This window comes from Danio aesculapii, chromosome 5, assembly GCF_903798145.1.
Source record: "Danio aesculapii chromosome 5, fDanAes4.1, whole genome shotgun sequence".
Taxonomy (NCBI): Eukaryota; Metazoa; Chordata; class Actinopteri; order Cypriniformes; family Danionidae; genus Danio; species Danio aesculapii.
Window position 1 is genome coordinate 37961871 of NC_079439.1, and position 19479 is coordinate 37981349.

The 19479-nt window shown below is 35.5% G+C and overlaps 1 protein-coding gene across 3 annotated transcripts in view; it reads right to left on the reverse strand.

Moving 5' to 3' along the window:
* Positions 1-1029: 1029 nt before the first annotated feature.
* taf1 (TAF1 RNA polymerase II, TATA box binding protein (TBP)-associated factor) overlaps positions 1030-19479 on the reverse strand; it is a 34952-nt gene continuing 16502 nt past the window's right edge. The window contains exons 24-41 of one of the 3 annotated variants that reach the window (XM_056458108.1): positions 18430-18656; positions 17523-17730; positions 17176-17341; positions 16853-17064; positions 14696-14804; positions 14457-14555; positions 14201-14378; positions 12690-12757; positions 12489-12611; positions 11890-11982; positions 11706-11790; positions 11543-11610; positions 10159-10275; positions 9607-9711; positions 9154-9249; positions 7212-7434; positions 6985-7135; positions 1030-1449 (exon numbers count right to left, since the gene is read on the reverse strand). In XM_056458108.1, the coding sequence (XP_056314083.1) occupies positions 1209-1449; positions 6985-7135; positions 7212-7434; positions 9154-9249; positions 9607-9711; positions 10159-10275; positions 11543-11610; positions 11706-11790; positions 11890-11982; positions 12489-12611; positions 12690-12757; positions 14201-14378; positions 14457-14555; positions 14696-14804; positions 16853-17064; positions 17176-17341; positions 17523-17730; positions 18430-18656 (2569 nt within the window). In that variant the 3' untranslated portion in view covers positions 1030-1208. Of the gene's footprint in view, positions 1450-6984; positions 7136-7211; positions 7435-9153; positions 9250-9606; positions 9712-10158; positions 10276-11542; positions 11611-11705; positions 11791-11889; positions 11983-12488; positions 12612-12689; positions 12758-14200; positions 14379-14456; positions 14556-14689; positions 14805-16852; positions 17065-17175; positions 17342-17522; positions 17731-18429; positions 18657-19479 lie in introns of all 3 variants that reach the window. The other 2 variants (XM_056458107.1, XM_056458106.1) reach the window with 2 other exon arrangements.

Genomic DNA, 19479 nt, shown 5'->3' on the forward strand with positions numbered 1-19479 from the left:
ACACGGGAAGAACGCAAACTCCACAAAGAAATGCCAACTGACCCAGCCGAGGCTTGAACCAGCAACCTTCTTGCTGTGAGGTGATCCTGCTACCCACTGCGCCACCATGATGCCCAAGAAATAATCAGCTGAATAAAAATAAATAGTAAAATATTCAGTACTGAGAAAAATTCTGTTACTACTACTGTCGCTGATAACGCTAATTGTAGAAATCTAACATTAGAATTTGTACAACCCATATCTACTCTTTTAATTTATTCAGTTATTCACTCATAAAACTTCATGTTTCATTGCTAAATGTGTCATTTTTGAAGAATTTTTGAGTGCCATATTTTTAAAGGCTGGTCGTTGCCACCTATTGGTTAAATAATGTAACTGCTGTCTACAACTTTCATTTTTGAGCATCAAGTTAAACGCATATGACGGGGATTTTAATCTTTACCATAAACATCAGTTGTTATATCTAAACTATAAACTGTTCTTCCAGTACTTCTGTGTTATTTGACTGTTCATAACTAACTCAAAAGACGAAAGACTGAATCTCTTTCTTGATTTTTGTGTTTTGTCAAACACAGATTTGAATGCAGCGATTCGAAGGGTTAGTAAACATATGCAAACCATCATCATTTATAATTTATGTTGCGTGGGTGTTGGAAACCTGATCATTTAATGATTAATCATGCAGCAAACACTGAATGCATTAATACAGGGTAACAATGAAACACCCCACATCCCGAATAACCTATCACAGCTTCTTCATTCACAGTCTTCATTATATTTTACATAAAAGCCTAAATACTTTCATACATGTGATTTAAATGATGTGAGAGGCAATCTCTCTGTGATCGGTACACATTTAGGATTAATCTACAAGTAAAAAAATATATTAACCCACGGGCCACTTGTGTTCCAAACCGTGGGTTGTGATCCGTACGAATCAAAGATCAACTATGATCTGTTATACCCCTAGTCTGGACTAATGGAAGAATATCTGGCAGTTTAGTAGTGACAAAACTCACAACATGCCCATTTTAAATACATAAAAATTTATTCCTCACATTATTCATCACAAAAGCAGTCAAGAGTCCTTCAAACAGGCTCAATAAGTCATATAAAAATAACATGTAAAGCACAAGGACCAGAACATTACAAAATATACAGATATGTGCAACACCAGCATCAGCACCAGGACAGCAGCGTCTCAAGTGTTAGTTGTCAGAGTCCATGTCGCTGTCTCCTCCGACAGACCTGAACTCTTCGCTGTCCTCCTCATCGTCACTGAGCTGTACCTGAGTGAGGACACTCGGGCCTCTCCTGCGCTCGTCCTCCTCCTCCTCATCCTCTTCCTCCTCACTGATCCCGTACACCTCGTCTACATCTCGCTCTCCTGTCCTGGGGCTGGACACCTGCCTCTGCATCTGACTGTCTCCGTCATCATAGCTGCCATAGCTGAAACACACAGACAGACGACAGGACATTCGTTAACAAGAAACTTTTGAGAAAACAAGATTCAAATATTGTCAGAAAAGGAAAGTGATTCAATTGAAAAGCCTTATTTGAATGATACCAGCTAGGGTTGGGTATTGTTGCCAAATTACTACTTTAAAACATTAGCGGTCCCTAAATAAATCCTGAACCATTCATTCACTCATAATCCTTCGGCTTAGTCTCTAATTTATCAGGGGTCGCCACAGAGGAATGAACCGCCAAATTATCTAGAATATGTTTTATGCAGTGGATGCCCTTCCAGCTGCAACCCAGTACTGGGGAAAAGCCAGAACCAAAGCTTTAAAAACTTCCACAAAACAATGTTGAATCACATCGAAGAACTGTTTTTGTTATTGAAAAATAAATGATTTAACTGAATACATTTAAAGTACGTAAACATAAGTAAATATAAAACAACTAATTTACATAAATTCATAAAACCTAAACTACTAATTTAATGCTTATATAAAATTATATAACATTACACTGAGTTTCTGCAGGTTTTAGGAGTGAAAACCTTAAGAACTTTTTTAAACCAACTGAGGAAAATTTAAGAGGGAAAAACGGTAAAACAGTAAAGAAATATATTGACAGCTGGAGGGGATTGTGCTTTCACTGTGGTCGTCCTAGACTTTGAAATGATTTGCCGCTGCCCATTAGACAAATAATTCAGTGTTCTCATTTAAATCAGCTCTTAAAACTCTTTTTTTTGTTGTTCTTGTTGTTGGCATTTGACACCTGATCTTAATAATCTTATTTTCATTTATAATTCTATTTAGGTAGTATAGCTAGATTTTCATCTTGTATCTTTATACCATTATGCTTATTTTGTTGTATATTTCTGTATAGCACTTTGGCTCACTTCTGCATTTTTAAAGTGCTCCATTTTCTAAAGTTTGACTTTAGAAACACCTGAAGACACCTGAAGAGTTGAATTATGAAAAAATTTCCAAGCAAACAAAAACGATCTAACTTTTAAATGATTTTTGTAATTTTAAGTATGTATAAGGCTATAACAACTTCTGTTCTATTGTATTTCTACCTCTCTGACATTGCAGTCAACAGTTGTTATAAACTCTTCATGTGCTGCCTATAGACATATGTACTGAAAAAGAGTTGACATACATATGACATATAGTGATATGAACATTTATATCAATATTATACATTTATACCAATAGTATATACCTAAATATACCAATTTACTTAAATTTTCCATTTGATCAGTTGTTCAGCAGTTTAATAGACACTTAAAGTATTTTACTTAAACAGGTTTATACTTGCAGAAATTTATCGAGAGCTATGTATAAAACCAACGTATAACACTTGAAGAGTTGTATTTATGGAATCTGACTTTTAAATTATTTTGCATAATGTATAAGGCTTCAATAACTGATTCAACCACTTGAGTGCAGAAATAACTTCTGTTACGACCAACTGTATTTCTACCTCTATGATGGTGCTGTCAACAATTAGACATGAGGTGTAGAGGAAAAAGAGAACATATACTGATATAAATATTTGATACTTGGCCACACAATTAAAATAGTTCATTTTATCAGTTCAAATGTTCAGCAGTATAATAGTCACTTAAAGTATTTTAATCTGCTGTACATGTACTTGCAATTCTGCCTCATAGTGTGATGTTAAATGTGTACAATAAAAATAATTGCAGCACTTCATCTAATTTACATCAATCTCTGGACAGCTTCACACAAACGGAGCCAGATGGTGCCACCAGCTCATGCAGTGTACGTGTCATGGAATTAAAAAGTAAAAGCCATCATTCTGCATATTGGTAGCGGCTCCCTGACATGCACATTAGAGGACTACACGTTATAATTGTGTTAAATACACAGTGAATCCCACAGACATAAGAAAATAAAGAAATCTGTATTTAGAATGGTACAATCACATCCCTGAATGACATCTTGAATAAAGTCTTGAACGAAGCAGTACTACAGCTCATTTTCGAGCATGGGTAACTTTTTACTTTAAAGTGAAACCTGTGGAAACGATTCCTTGCAAAAAAATAAATGCAATGATCATATGAACTGAAGACTTTAATGCCTGAATTTACAAAAAAGCTAAAATTTTAAGACATCCAAGTTATTCAATCAAGCAATAACTTGCATTTGAATGGTACTGAAATGTTTGAGCTCAAATATATACTACCGGTCAAAAGTTTGGGGTCAGTTTTTTTCCCCTAAGAAAATTATATTGTTCATCAAGGCATGATTTATTACATGTAAAAAAAATTAATTGTTAAATATTTATTACAATTTTAAATAACTGCTTTCTTATTGTATGTAGTTACAAATGAAATTATTACTGCAATCATTATTGCTTTTATTACTATTACCATTAATAATAATAATTAATATTAGAGTGATTTACTAAAGACTGGAGTAATAAAGCTAAAAATCACTGAAATAAATGATTAAGTTAAATGATAAACTACTTTTGATCAGTTATTTTATAGTGCAATAACATTTCACAATTGTACAATTGTACTGTATTTTTGATTAAATAAATGCAGCCTTGGTGAGCAGGAAAAGCTTATTTTAAAACATTTAAAAATCACACTGACCTCAAACTTTTGACCAGTAGTGCAAGTATATAGATTTTTAAAGGTACCAGGTTTTTAGTAGCCAACCCTAGTACTGTCTTCTCTTTACAACAGTCCTAGTACAGCCTTAGCTGTAGTGTTTTTGTGATAATAACAAAAATCAAAGTGAAAGAATAATAATAAATAAATCCAATCTGAAACCTTGAAACTAATTCAAACTATTGAAAGGTAGTGAACTTGCATTAGAAAATGTTTAAACCCGATTTGACCCAAGCTGTTGTGCTGTTTCAAAAACATTTAATGTATGATTTACTCACTGGAGCTAATGAGAAGAGCATGAAGCATGACTAGAAAACTGCTGACCAAGGAGCATTACCAGGAGGCGCAAGAGTGGACTGACTCGCTTAAAATAGCCTTTGTTAGTTTTGGAAGTAATGGACAAGGAATTAGAAAGCAATTTTGTGATGAAAAAAAAAAAATTATAGTAATAAGTCACAAAACACCACAAAAAACGATTTAAGATATATTTCAGTATTAGGGGCTTTAGCCACTCTGTGCTCCACGTCAAGCCTAAAAACGGCCCTTAGTGATCTAAATTCCCTGTAAACCACAGCTTCTTGGTGCTTATTTACAGCCGCCAAGAGAATTTAAATGTGCTGCTAGTTAAGAAAACACACGTGTCTGCAAATACTCACAACACTTGCAAATATAGAAACATGCTGCAAATAGCACATACCACAACGGAAATGTGTCGGATATTTTGTGTGTCCCCTGTACATACGGTTCCTTGTTTGTATATTTAAAAAAAAATAATAATTTACCTCTCAGGCCCTGTATACACTAATACGTTTTAGTTTTTAAAGTTTTGCTATGGGTATGCCTTTCGTCTACACTACCCCGGAGTTTTTGAGCACCGAAAACAGAGCATTTTAGAAATGCTGAAGAGGCTGTTTCAATTTAAAATGCTGCTGCTCCGTGTCAGTATGGATGGGGAAAAACAGACATCTGAAAACGGAGGTGCGGCTGCAGACATTCGCCTATCTGATTGGGGCTTTTTTCTCAATATTGAGTAGCCTACACACAATTCAGTCCTGCATCCTCTCCCTGTAAGTTCAGACTTCGCAAGTTGATATGGAAAACAAACTCCAGAGGATCTTCAAAGGGACCAGTGTACTTTATAACATCATTCGCATCACCCTGGCTACGTTGTTTCACAATCTTAACAATATAATGAAAACATGATATAAAGAACTGTCAATTTTCCTTTTGATATTAACAACTTAACAGACACCATGTTGAGGCGTCATGTAGCTGCATATTATATGATCGTCATCTTCACTGTATGTATATTTTAAACAAAACACAGCCTATAACATTACTGCCTCCTTTCATTTTAAGTGAAAAACATGAAACATATCCCGCCTCTGTTGCTGAATAGTTTTAATAATCAATAATGGCCATTATAAAACAATAATGTACAATAGGTTGATACATTATAGGAAATAAAGGCAAGCAATCAGTCAATATGCAGAATCAGTGTCATGGTACATTAATATATTAACTTATCTTTGTGCTGAACCAAAACACATTACCTGAGAACAATAGATTCAAAAGACCAAAGTCGGGGAATATGTTGTCAGACATAGACATAATGAATTAAATATCACGTTTAACAATCATAGTGAGATGAGATCCAGCGGTAGACTCTTTATGAACCATCCGATGTGCGCAGCTCTCACCTGGGGTGCTGCGCACAAAGCACCTACTGACTGCTGGAGCTCAGCGGATGTCAGAGTCTGTGTGTGGTTACGTGATGTGCATTTTCAGCGGTGTAGTGTGGATGAAGAGCTATTCAGAAATGCCAGTGTGGACGTGGATTGTTTTAAACCTAAAACGTATTAGTGTAAACGGGGCCTCAGATCTCCGACAACACTGACTAAAAAGGAAGCAGCTGGGTTCATAATTTTTTGGGGTCCCCTAATACATTAGTGATGGGAAGTTCAAATAATTTTACTGACTTCATTTCAAGTCATTTCCTTTAATTTGCCAAAATATCATTAAAATATTATGAGTTGCTTTTAAACATCAAACCCGATAGACTTGGAAAAAAAGAACGAATCATCTCCCCCGCTTGCACAATGTGCACATGAACGAATGAACAAATCACACTCTGAGATGACTCATTACTACCGAGTCACATTAAAGATTCGTTCTAAAATTGAGCTAAACTGAACTTAAACACTGAAAACTGATCTACACTGTTCCAATTTACTATGACCTTTTATGTGAAGCTGCTTTGACACTCACAATCTACATTGTAAAAGCGCTATACAAATAAAGGTGAATTAAATTGAATTAAAATGACTAATCACTACAGCACTTTTCTAGTGTGGTCTGCACAGGGGCGTAGCGGACATTTTAAAAGTGGGGGGGGGGTGGCTGTATGAGATCATATGTTCATATAATTATTAATCACCTGTTTCTAAATGGCCTGCCTCTAAAAGTGAGGGGGACGGATCCCCCCCTTCCCCCCCGGTTGCTACGCCCCTGGGTCTGCACTATTTGCAGCATGTTTCTGTATTTGTATGTGTTGTGAGAATTTGTGCACCTGTTTTCTCAATTTGTTAGTGTTTCTCTATTTGCATGCGTTATACCCTCAACTGGTTTGATCTCTCTTGTCAACCATACTAATTTAAATTATTTAGAAATTCATCAGCAGTAGTTAAATAGACCACTTTGAGGGAAGCTTCCGAGAATCCAAAAAGAGCCCATATTGATGAATAACATTATGATAGAAGAAGTTATGATTGAATTGCCTCTTGTTACAGTTATGAAACATTAATAACAAGCAGGAAATATTCATGAGCCAATGACAAGACCACATTGAAATGGTCTATGAGGATAAGTGTGTTTGCATGTATTCTGACCTGACATTGCTGTCCTCCATATGCGTTAAGCCGTCAGTTCCCTCCCCCTCATATGACATCATACTCTCCTCCTGTTCTAGTCCAATCCGTGTGCTCTCTTGATGTCCTAGGTCAGCATCACTATCACTGCCACTCTCGGACAGTTGGATGGCTTAAATGGAGAGCAAAGAGACTCAAAGTTACACAAAGAGATGAAATAAAGCACAAATACTCAAACATACACTTACAGGAGAATGGATTATCGCCTTCCTCCTCACTGGCATCATCTTCAGCATCTGACATCAGCAGATCCTGGTAAAGCACACTGGCCTGTGCTGGCCGGCTAGAGCCTTCATCGTCATCGTCGTCATCTTCATCAATGTGCATACGCCTCGGTGGCCGCATGAGGAGCTCATCATCTTCATCATCATCATCCTCATCATCCAGATCTCCATCTTCAACCTGAAAGTGCTTAAAACATTCCAGAGCAGGCATTTAAAACTAAACCGTAGCATTTAAATAGCATATTTTTATTTGTTTTCAACATGCTTGTTGTCTTGGGGGGGGGAAACAACTATGACTGAAAGTCACACCATTCACTTGTTAGGTCGCGATGTATCGGTGATGTTTGAAATACTGTTTCCGGTAAGGATGTAACGATTAACCGATTTCACTTTTAACCATGCTTCGTCACGGTTTATTAATCGTATAGGCTTTCCAACACAGTGGAACAAAACTGCAGCAACTAAAAGATATGGCAACTATGTGCTAGTTTGAAGTTCCAAGCTTGTACGCCGCGGCTAATACCCACGCACACTGGATTAACTATGGCTGAGGCTATTAACTAAGGGCTGTTCACATATTACGTCTTTTGCACGTGCAAGTTCTTTATTTCCATATATGCAGAGTCATGCTTTCCAGGTGCATCTAATTGAAAAAATGCCATGAACGCACAGCAAGTCACATGACATGAACTGGACTGATCAGCTTCTTACTTTGTCTGGAATATTCTACTTTAAAGAAAAAAAAATACAAAATGAAAATACCAAACTATTTTGTAATATAGTTGATCTAAAGTGCCTTTCAGACAGAGGTTCAGCTGCCTTTGACTACATTTGTCCTCTTTAAAAGGGAAATGCTTAGCTAATATGTCAATTATTTATTTATTCTTATTTATTAATTGTTCTGTCATTTATTTTGAGTGTAAAATTATTACTTATGTTTAAATGCCCCCCAAAAAAATTTCAAATAGATCTAAAAATTTTTTTTTAAAAATTAAAAAAAAATCACAATTCACTGATGATGCACAAAGTCCAAAGAGCAATGGACTATTGTTTGTTTTTTATTATTATTTTATGCTATATTCATTTTATTAATATATTTTATGCTATATTAATATCTATATATATACACACACATCTATATATATCTATATATATATATCTATATATATCTATATATATCTATATATATCTATCTATCTATCTATCTATCTATCTATCTATCTATCTATCTATATATATATATATATATATATATATATATATATATATATATATATATATATACACACACATATATATATATATATATATATATATATATATATATATATATATACACATATATACATACACATACATACATACATACATACATACATACATACATGTACACACAGTTTTAAAAAAAAAAAGGTAAGTTGCATTAATGTGTGTCATCTATAATTTTATAAACGACAATATATATGACCATTGCTGTTTACTTGCTTTTTGCAGTTAGATTTGAAATAAAATCAACTGTTCACTGTATTTGTTTGCCTTTTATGTTTGTAATCAGGCTAAGAAATAAATCATATTGATACTTACATTAACTAGTCTAAAGATTGGCTATCTGCTTCCAAATTTAAAGAGTTTTATTAGTATCTGCCAAAATTTACAAAGATGCTTACAAAACCGCTTTAAACAACACTTAAACTTCCTGGAAAGTTCTACCAAATGTGTCCCTCTCACTTTACACCAGTCAAAATGTGTGTGGACTTTGCACATGTTTCAATTTGTAAAATGTTGTAAATCACATTCTAGATAACATGATAATTAATTAAATTATACAATAACATGTAAAAAAGTAACAGAGGATCCTCCTAATGAAGACCCTTGGACTAAGGGTTTGTGTGTGACTTCTTTTTACCGGAGCAGGTGTTTTGGGTTTGCCGTCATCATCTTCCTCAAATCCTTCTATATCCACATCAGACTCCTCTTCACCCAATCTGCCTCTGTGTCGACCCTATGAAACATACAGAGATATCATTAATAAAAGGTGCACTGGCACTGTAGTGGACCGATTAGAAAATGCATGCAGCTGAAGGTGGAGAGATGAAGGGAGGAATGGATGGAATTTATTTCTTTATTATATTAGTTCAGGGTTTTGCATACTTGAGCCTCATTTATTAAAGATTTTAGATTAAGCTCAATAAGGACTAGTACATCCTGAGCATAGTTTAATCCTGTAATGAAGATGTGTTTGAAAGCATCAGAAACCATCACAGCACTAAAGCAAGCCAGCCACTAAATCGAATGAAGAGATGGATGGAGAGAAGGACGGATGGAGAGAAGGACAGATGGAGAGAGGAGAGAGGAATACCTGCCCCCCTCTTTTCTCAGGGGTGGGAGGGATTAGCGTAGCCTCGGCTAACAGACTAGAATCTCCCTGCAAACTCACAGACACACTGTTCTCACACACATCAGGCTAAAAGAGAGAAAGAAAGAGAGAACGACAGAGAGAAAGAGAACGGAATAAAGAAATAAATAAAGAGAGAAAAATAAAGAGAAATAAAGAAAGAGAGGGAGAAAAAAGGAAAAAGAAATGAAGACGTAAAGAAAGATAGAGAGCAAGACAAAAAAAAATAGCAAGATTGAAAGAAAAAGGGAAGAAAAAAAGAACAAAAAGAAAGCCCCAGACACAGAAAACAAAGCATTTGTAATAAAGGTAGAAGGAAAGACAGGAACAATGAGGAAATGTGAATCAAACAGCTGTTCACTTCAGAAGGTTTGGATTATGACAAGAGAAAGAGAGAGAAAAACAAGCTTCTGTTTGGTTTCTGGCAAAGCCTCCAATGCTGACATGCGTCATTTCAGCTGCTATAAAATACACCTGCACATAGAGTGCTTGAGATCATAACCTCAGTGTGTGTACCTGTGGTGTGTACGGCCCTGGAGTTAATGGGTCTAAACACTCAAGGTCTGCAGCGTCCAGAGCAGCTTCTTTAGCGGTAAGAATGTCCTTCTCCAGCTGAGTCAGGTGTTCATCATACTAACACAAACACATCAAAACATACGTGAAACAAAGCACATGAAACAGTTGGGCATGAAAATGAGAATCAAATATTTGTATAAAATAGAGATCATGATTCTTAAACTATTTCGAATAAACATATTTATCTATTTTTTTTTTTTAAATCTGAATGAATGATTCAAGAACCCATAAAGAATAGAGCTGTGGTGAAAGGCACCACTATCCTCTCTTGAATCAATTCCAGTCTTAGTCTAACAGCAGATGGCACTCTAGGATAGTTTATAACCGTATACTCGGGGGCTGTTGTTCAAAAATAAGAAACGGTTTATGTGTTTTGCCTGATAGTTTACGCAAAAATGCCATTTTGAAACTGAAAACGCATAAAGGATTACAAAAAGGACGTTTTTGGAAATGTCGTCTATGATAAAACTCAAAAGCAAGAGTCTATGAAAATCATGGTGTAGATAAAAGACAAGCGTAAACAAACACATAACAATGGCAGATTCTGCGTACATGGTAGTGTTGTTGTTTAGGGGTTTGCTAGTGCTTCATCAGTAAATTGTGTATTTACTTCACATTACAACGTTTTAAAAAATGTAGTTTTGTAGATGTAAAAAAATTCTTAAACAGAAGGGAAAAACCTTTACATTTTTAGCTACATCACTGCCGTGTAAACGTTGCCTCAAATACTCACAAGGAAGAGCACTTGTGCTTTAGCGAGTCATGCAAGTTGGCTTTTATGTCACAAGATTGTCAAAACAACCTATTATAAACCCTCCTATAAGTCGCTCAACCTCAACTAACTTTACTGGTGATTATTTAAGTGCAGACAGACGAACGTTTGTAAAGCATAAAGTGCCATCTGTTTTTAAAAACTATGCCCAGAGTCAATTCAATAGATCAGTGATGTCAAACTTTAGTTCTGAAGGCTCAGAACTAAACTCTGCAGGGCTACAGTCCCCCAGAAGAGTTTGACACCCTTGAAATAGAAAATGGCAATGTCTTTTTTGAAAAATCTCTATGGAAAGATCTTCAGTGACAAACAATTTAATGGTCGCTTGTCGTCACCTATTGACATTAGAAGTGTCAAATTGATTGATAGGCATCAATAATTCTACCCCAACTATAAACAGTTACCCCAGTATTTCTGTAAAAATACCGCTTGAACAGACATCAAACACAGAATTAAGAATGCATGGATGTTTGAATCAATAATGTGAACTTTTTTTAACAATTGAGCAACTATAAGAGACAGCAAAGAGCTCTGACTATCACACAGACTCACCTCCGCTAAAGTCTGCTTGCACACATTCACAATTTCTAGAGCAGTTTTTGTATATGGACTATCAGGACCTGAGAAGTAGAACAAACAATGCAAATGTGAAGTTTTGATGTAATTCAAGAGGAAGGAGCATTTTCATAAGTATAAAGATTCAACTGTTTCTCACCATTATACTTGACACTGTTGGTGTGAATGAGACCGACATCTGAAAGAAACACCTCCCGATTCTGATACTTGTGCTTGGAGATGTTCTACACACATACACACACACAAATAAACAAACAGAGTTCAGTGAATCTGACATAAAGTACAAGTGAAGTTTACTGTGTCCACACACAGATCTTCCTGACCTTACGGAGTGTGTCCAGATCCATGGGGTTGATGATGACTTTATAATAGTCAGGAACAAATTTCTTGTTAACAGGATGATGGAAAGGCCAAGACTAGAAAGAGAAAGAGAGATAATAACCAATTAAGAAAAAGCTAATCACTGAACTTAAACATCCAATGAAAATATCAAATATTACAGATCATCTTTGATTTAGTGCTAAATCTGTTCATAATTTAAATTGAAAACAGAAATATACCACACTTTAATATGTGGATTAAAAAGGTATTACGTGCATAACGCTAAAAAAAATCCTCATCACAGCCTCTTCTGACTGTTAAACTAAGACTGCTTAACTAAATTAAGCTCCTTTTTTTGTAAATATAGGTTTTATCCATTTTATTTTTTAGAATTATTATTACATGTCTGTTTGTTTTTCAAAGTAGGCAACGAATAACTAAAACCAATTGTTAATGGATTAATATTAAACAGAGGACTTTGAGTTGAAGTCAGCGGTTAGACATTAGTCAGACAATAATAATAATAATAGTATGTGTGAAGTGAACTGTTCAACTAAATCTACAATGTATAAGGGCAGAACAAGAAAAAAAAGTCCCTCACGTCAGGTACGGCCATCATCTTCTGTGTGACAATGTTGTCGAGGATGAAGGAGAAAGCAACTTGATCATCGTCATCCAGAAGAGGATTAATGGCTTTCTCCAATCGAACAAGACGCTCCTCTTTCTGGAAAGAGATAGGTAAGTATTAGTCATCAATCCCTCTAAGAGTGTGTGGAACAGTGCTAGTAAAGCATTCATTTACCTCTTTGATCTTGTCATCACATAGACTCAGCATTGCTTGAGCTACAACAGTTAAAGGATGCTTGGCACCTGAAAACACACAGAAGGAGATCATGATTTTGTACTATAAAGTAAAGGCCTGAGGACAAGACACTGAAGGTGAATACAGTAAAAAAAAAAAAAATTAACCATTAGTTATCATAATTCCTGAGTTTATTGATTACATTAAAAATTATAAATTTTGCATGACAAGTTTTCTAAAATGTTACGTTTAAATATCAAGGAATTATAAGGAATTATAGCATTTAATTCATAATAAATATATACAATACCATATAATAAATATATGTTAATTTGCACACATTTATAGCATAAATGTCTGAGCACTGGATAAAATCAGGTTCAAAATTCAAAGGCTCTTCCTTTTGTAATCTCTTTTTAGAAGTCCATAATTGAAAAAAATAATGTGCAATAACAGGCCTAAACATGATTAATTTTTAAAGATTTTGAATAATAATAATAATAATAATAATAATATGTATTAGGGCTGCACGATATTGGAAACAACTGACATTGCAATATTTTTATTCACTGCGTTATAAATGTAATTTCTGCAGATGACTGAAATAGCTTGTAAAGAATTTATAATTTTAGATCGGTTTGAATGATACTGTAGGGGAGCATTTCTGCATATATATAATGTACTATTAATCTTTAAGCTACAATGGTTTAATTTATTGTGCCAAAAAGGCTTAAATTTGCTTCAAATTCTTACAGTCAGATCTTAAAAACACATGCAAATTATAAACTTTCACTTTAATGGGGCATACGCATCAACACCTGACCGAGGGGGCGTGTCTGAAGTTGGGGCTGACGCAATCAGCCAATGAAATTAGTCCGCGATTGGCTACTGTCTGAGCTAGGGTATTTGCATGAAGCTATCTGATTGGTTGACGCTTCCATCGGCGCTTGAAAATTGAGAAATCCCCAACTTCTGCAGCGAGCAACGCCGCTGAACAGCGCAGACGGATCCACAATTCAGTTCGGCAACATTTGACGTCACCCATTCAAAGTGAATGGGAAGCTTTGACGCTGACGCCCCGTGTGAATATCGATGCTGAAATGATACGTTGTGCAGCCCTAACAAGTATATAAAAAGGCATATTATGAACAAACTTAGAATTATGAGAATTATGATCTCTAGATTCTGAAGACCTTTACAAAGCGCTATGAATATGACTATGAAGTCTTGTGTACGGAAGGAAGTGCTGCTGAAGTAGAGATTTCTGGCTCTGTGCAATGGAAAAAGAAAATCTCATTTTGAGAAAACAGCCATTTTAAATATGTAGTCTGTAATGAAATCTACAGACTCAAATGGATAAAGTCTGACAAAATAAACACTTAAAAGAGTACTTTGGATGTTCTGTTTAAATAAAAAAATTTCAATAAAAATACCAAAAGCTCAAAACTGACAAGTTCATGAAAAACGATTTTTGCCTGCGGCTCTCTTTTTAAGTTTCTTGTGTTACGTACCATTGTAAGTAGCGCTGTTTTTGAAGATGAGCTCGACGCTTTCTCTGAATTCCTCTCGTGAAGGGTACATGCGCTTGCGAACGTTTTCACGTAACGTCTGCAAATCCATCGGCCGCGTGATGATCTTGTAATAATCCTTGACCACTTTGCCATTGACAGGAGTGTGAAACGGGTACGTCTGAGAGACACACATCATAATATTCAGTGTCAGAGCACGTTTGTATGTCAGTAATATAAAGCTGTAAATGTGTCTTACATTTGGAAGATCCCTCATGTCATTAATGATGCTCTCCAGGACTGAAGAAAGCGTGACCATGGGGTCTGTCCTCCTGCGGTGGATGGACTTATGAGGCCGCTGGGAGAAAAGAGAGAGAGAATAATGAATGATGGTGCAACACTGAGGTACTGCTATATGCTGATCACTCACAGGTTTTATAGGGACCTGTGATTAACTATTACTGTATAAATAAAAAAGCACTTAAAACATACTCTTACATTGAGGTAGTCACAGTGCACCGTCGTCCCCACACGTCTTTTCTTTTTAGGAGGAAGCTGCTGCTTGGGGAACTTCAGAACCAGAGATTTCCTCCGCACTTCATCAGCACTGCAAACACACATTAATTGTGAATTAGGATTATAAATATAAACATATTTCAGCAGCTGAGCATACAGATTAAGCAAGTAGGTGTACTTTATAGGAAGTTGACTTGCCATGTGACATGCCATTCATTATCTTACAGTATCTATATTATTTGAAACATTATGCATATAGTATATTAACTGATGACTAGATGAAATAGTTTTACATTCACTTCATTTTTTTATATACAGTGCTCACTTTTATTAATTCTGAAATGTAAATTTCTATCAATTAATTTTCTAATTAGTAATTTTATTATTAATAAAAATGAGTCCAAACACACCAGAGTTAAAAAAGGTGATGGATGGATGTGTTTAAATATGTTTATATATTTATATTGCAGCCTTTGCAATTAGACCTTATTTTTACAGATCTACACGATTCACGTGAATGACCAATTTCAAGATGAAAAAAGCTAATTTCTCCGAATGGTGACAAGTTTGCAACCCTAATTATTGTATTTAACTTTACTTCGTATTTATTTCATTTTGAATAATTTCAGTCATTTAAGTAATCCACTGCATTTTATTTTAGTTAGCTGCCAATACTTTTTTAAAGTTTAGGCTATTAGACTTTTATTATGCCACGTAATGGGTGGGGCCTCTTCCAATGTGACATCACACATTCCGTGTACATTGTTTTATGAGAAAAACAAACGGGAGCATATGCAGGGTTTCTGCAGGTTTCACCAAGTTAAATTTGAGACTTTTTAAGACCATCAAGAATGAAATGCTAGACCTAAACTACTGGTCAAAAGTTTGGGGTCAGTTTTTTTTTTTTTTTAACTATACATTTAATAATTATAATTATAAATTGATTCTGTTCATCAAGGTGGCATTTATTCATTCATTCATTTTCTTTTCGGCTTAGTCCCTTTATTAATCTGGGGTCGCCACAGCAGAATTAACTGCCAGCATTTGTTTTACGCAGAAACACCAACTGACCCAGCTGAGGCTTGAACCAGCGACCTTCTTGCTGTGAGGCGACAGCACTACCTACTGCGCCACTGTGTCGCCAAGGTGGCATTTATTAAATGGAAAAGAAAAGTTAAATTGTTAAATACTTATTGATTAAATATTTATTTTTGTATGTAGTTTCAAATAAAATTATTACTCCAGACATTATTGCTTTTATTACAATTACATTAATAATACTAATAATAATAATAATAACAAAAACAATAACAATTAATATTAGAGTGGTTTCTGAAAAATCATGTGACTCTGAAGACTAGAGTAATGAAGCTGAAAATTCATCTTAAAAAAATAATAATAAAAATTTGCTGGAATAAATTATTAAATTAAATTAAATGATAAACTACTTCTGAACAGTTATTTTATACTGCAATGATATTTCACAATTGTACAATTTGTACTGTATTTTTGATTAAATAAATGCAGACTTGGTGAGCAGGAGAAGCTTATTTTAAAACATTTAAAAATCACACTGACCTATAAAAATCATACGGAAGGATATTTTTTAATGGTCCAGCAGAATTTGTTTTAGCTGCCCCATCAAAAAACTAATTCTAATTAGGTATTTCTCATATTTTAAATAATGTCAAAACAAGCAGATCCTACTGTAGTTGTATACATACTAATTCAAATTAATAAAAAAACTCTTTAAAAATAAAAACTTTAATAAACTAAATGCATCCACAACAAACGATAATACTGTGTCAGCTATAAACTGAGTTTTGCTAAAATATTTATTGAGATGTATTGTTGGTGACTAGGTATTTGTCAAATCGATTGGGTTGCTTTACATAAACAAAGGAAAATTAAGACCCATTTAAAATGATTTAAGACCTACAAGACAATATTTCAGAAAACTTAAGACTTTAAGACCCAGCGGACACCCTCGTATGGAATTGTACGATAATGTGCACACACACACTACAGATACATATTCATGATCACAAAACAAACAATAGCTAATTTTGCATAATATATACTCTTTTTCCAAAACCAGTAATATTCTATAGCATATGCTAACTTTTATGAGTGTATTACCTCTCAATGAGTTGCTTTCCAAGCACAATCTTGGTTCCTTCTACTTTAATGAGTTCTTCATTATCATTGTGGATCACAGTTTTCTCAAGCTCCTCTTCCTGTTCCTCTGTCATGGCCACCGGATTGGAGGGGGGAGCATTGGTTTGGTAGTACAGCGGGCAAAACTTATTGGTTCTCATGTGGCCAATTGCACCACAAGCTCCACATTTCAGCTGCACAAAAACAACCAAAAACATTAGAATCAGCCTGTGAGGGCAAATGTCATGTGCTCACCACATTTAAAGCAAGACCCTTTTAAAAGTAGAGTGATTCTAATTTTGTACCTTAAGGTCTGGTCGCTCTTTAGCCTTCTTGGTCTTTTTCTCAGGTGGTCCTTTAAATCTGTCCTTCTCTTGGTTTCGTTTGAGGCGTCGGAGCTGCTCCTGAATTCTACGCCGTTCTTTTCTCATCTCCTCCCTGTGCTGCTCGTCAAACAAAGCAAACTTGCGACTGCAGATACATGCAGACACATACACACACATTAATAATCATAAATATAATAATAAATTCAAGAAAAAGCATAAATATTTCACATATATAAACTTGTTACATGCGAACTGATGTGTGGTAGATTTCATTATTGAAATTTTGCTATCATGATAACCCTTATCAAGCATACAACCAGACTTACATGAACTCATCATCCTTAGTAGTGCGTATACGCAGATAAGCGTCAATAACAGCCGGTTTGCGGACAGTCTCGCAGCGCACATACTCCTTGCCATCCTCATCACAGAAGGTGCGGTAGATTTTCAGCCTTCGCCCTGTTGCTGAGGAGTTTAGGCTAGTGACGGAGGAAGCATCATCATCTTTGTGAGAGCTGGTGGAGAGGGCACTCGCTACAATGCACAAACAGACACCTTTATATTAGCAGAGCAAGACAGAATATGCTGACCTTTTAGCGATTTCTGCCCATAATACATTTTTTTTATCTGTGGATTTATGGTGAAATGATTTTTAGAGTATGGGAGTTAAACCCTTAACTTTTAACTCTAAACATTCTCTAAACTTTAAACTTCTCTAAACATTCTAAACTTAAGGATTACAATGTAAATCCAATTAGAACCACTTGCTTGGCATATAATGCATGCAATAAAGAACAAAAAACATTACTTTAAATATTGTATTGTACATAAATTATCAAAATATTTGCATAGTATTCAATAATATTACTGAAATGTATATAAAAAGTTTTACATAAGTAAATAAATATATTGAATGCTGGGCTCTGTGACTTTCTGTGGGTGAAAATTCAATGTGGGCCTAGTTATTATTTATAGAAATGGACAAAGATCGGGGTATAGACCAGGCATGGGCAAACTCAATCCTCGAGGGACTGTGTCCCTGCAGACTTTTGCTCCAACACTAATCAAACACACCTGAACACCCTAATTAGTGTCTTCAACATCACTAGAAAGCTACAAGCAGGTGTGTTTGATTAGGGTTGGTGCAAAACTATGCAGGGACACCTGCCCTCCAGGAACGAGTTTGCCCATCCCTGGTATAGACTATCTCAATATGATAACACACACACGTACAGCCTTTGCGTCTCTCCTTGCGGCCCCTCTCTCTCTCGTTGTCTTCTCCCATCAGCATTCGCTGCAGCTCTTTCCTCTCCTGCTCTTCTCTCTCTCTGCTCAGCTGAGAGCTGGTCTTCTTATTCTGCAGCATGTTCTCAATGTTCTTGCCCATCTCTTCAAAATCACTGTCCTCTGCTGAGCTGCTGTCTGTGTCTGTCGATAACACCTCTGTGGACTCAAGTACTCTAAAACGCAAAGGCACATGGACTGTTTGAGCATGCATACACTGTATAAAATGCTAAGGTCCACACAATTCCTTCATATCCCAACACAGATCAATTAAGTTAACTTAATTGTTGATACAAATTTAAGTTGATTGAACATAAAACTATTGTTGAGCCAAAAATCTCAAGAATTGTGTTGTTTAACTCAATTTAATCAAGTGATTAGAACAAGCAGTAAAATATTTTGAGTGTAGGATACTGTAATTAAGGTTAGTGTACACTGACAAGATTTTTGCTCATGCTTATCATCTGTGTTTTTCTGCCATTTTCACTGGCGACGAGCTAAACAAAGTGCAAAATCACTCCCTGAGATTAAATGACGGTTAATGCAAAACACGGACAGAAATTGTAGAGAAGCTGGTTTTTCCACTTCAGACACTTGCTTGCTGCACAGAAGCAGTAATTACCTTTATGCTTATACCTTGTGTATTTATCTTAGTGTAGCAAAAGCTTTTCCACTTCTGTTTAACCTTCCCAATTACAGTGCACAAAGAGCTGGGCTGCGTCCGAAAGGTCAGACGGTACTACATTTGAATTTACTACATGACCATTAGAAAAGTATGTTCTATATAGTAAGAATGCAAGTAGTATGAATGGAATTCGGACGTTCTACATCCGCCATTAGTCATTATAATGTGACCAACTCACGTCAGTTGAGTGGCTTCACTCCTGATCATGAATTCTCTCATGTTGCATCATGGGATAGTGTAGTGTACTTTAGGCAGTAGGTCACCTGGGTACTTCTCGCCTACTGTTTTTCCGCATACTATGAATTGGGACGTAC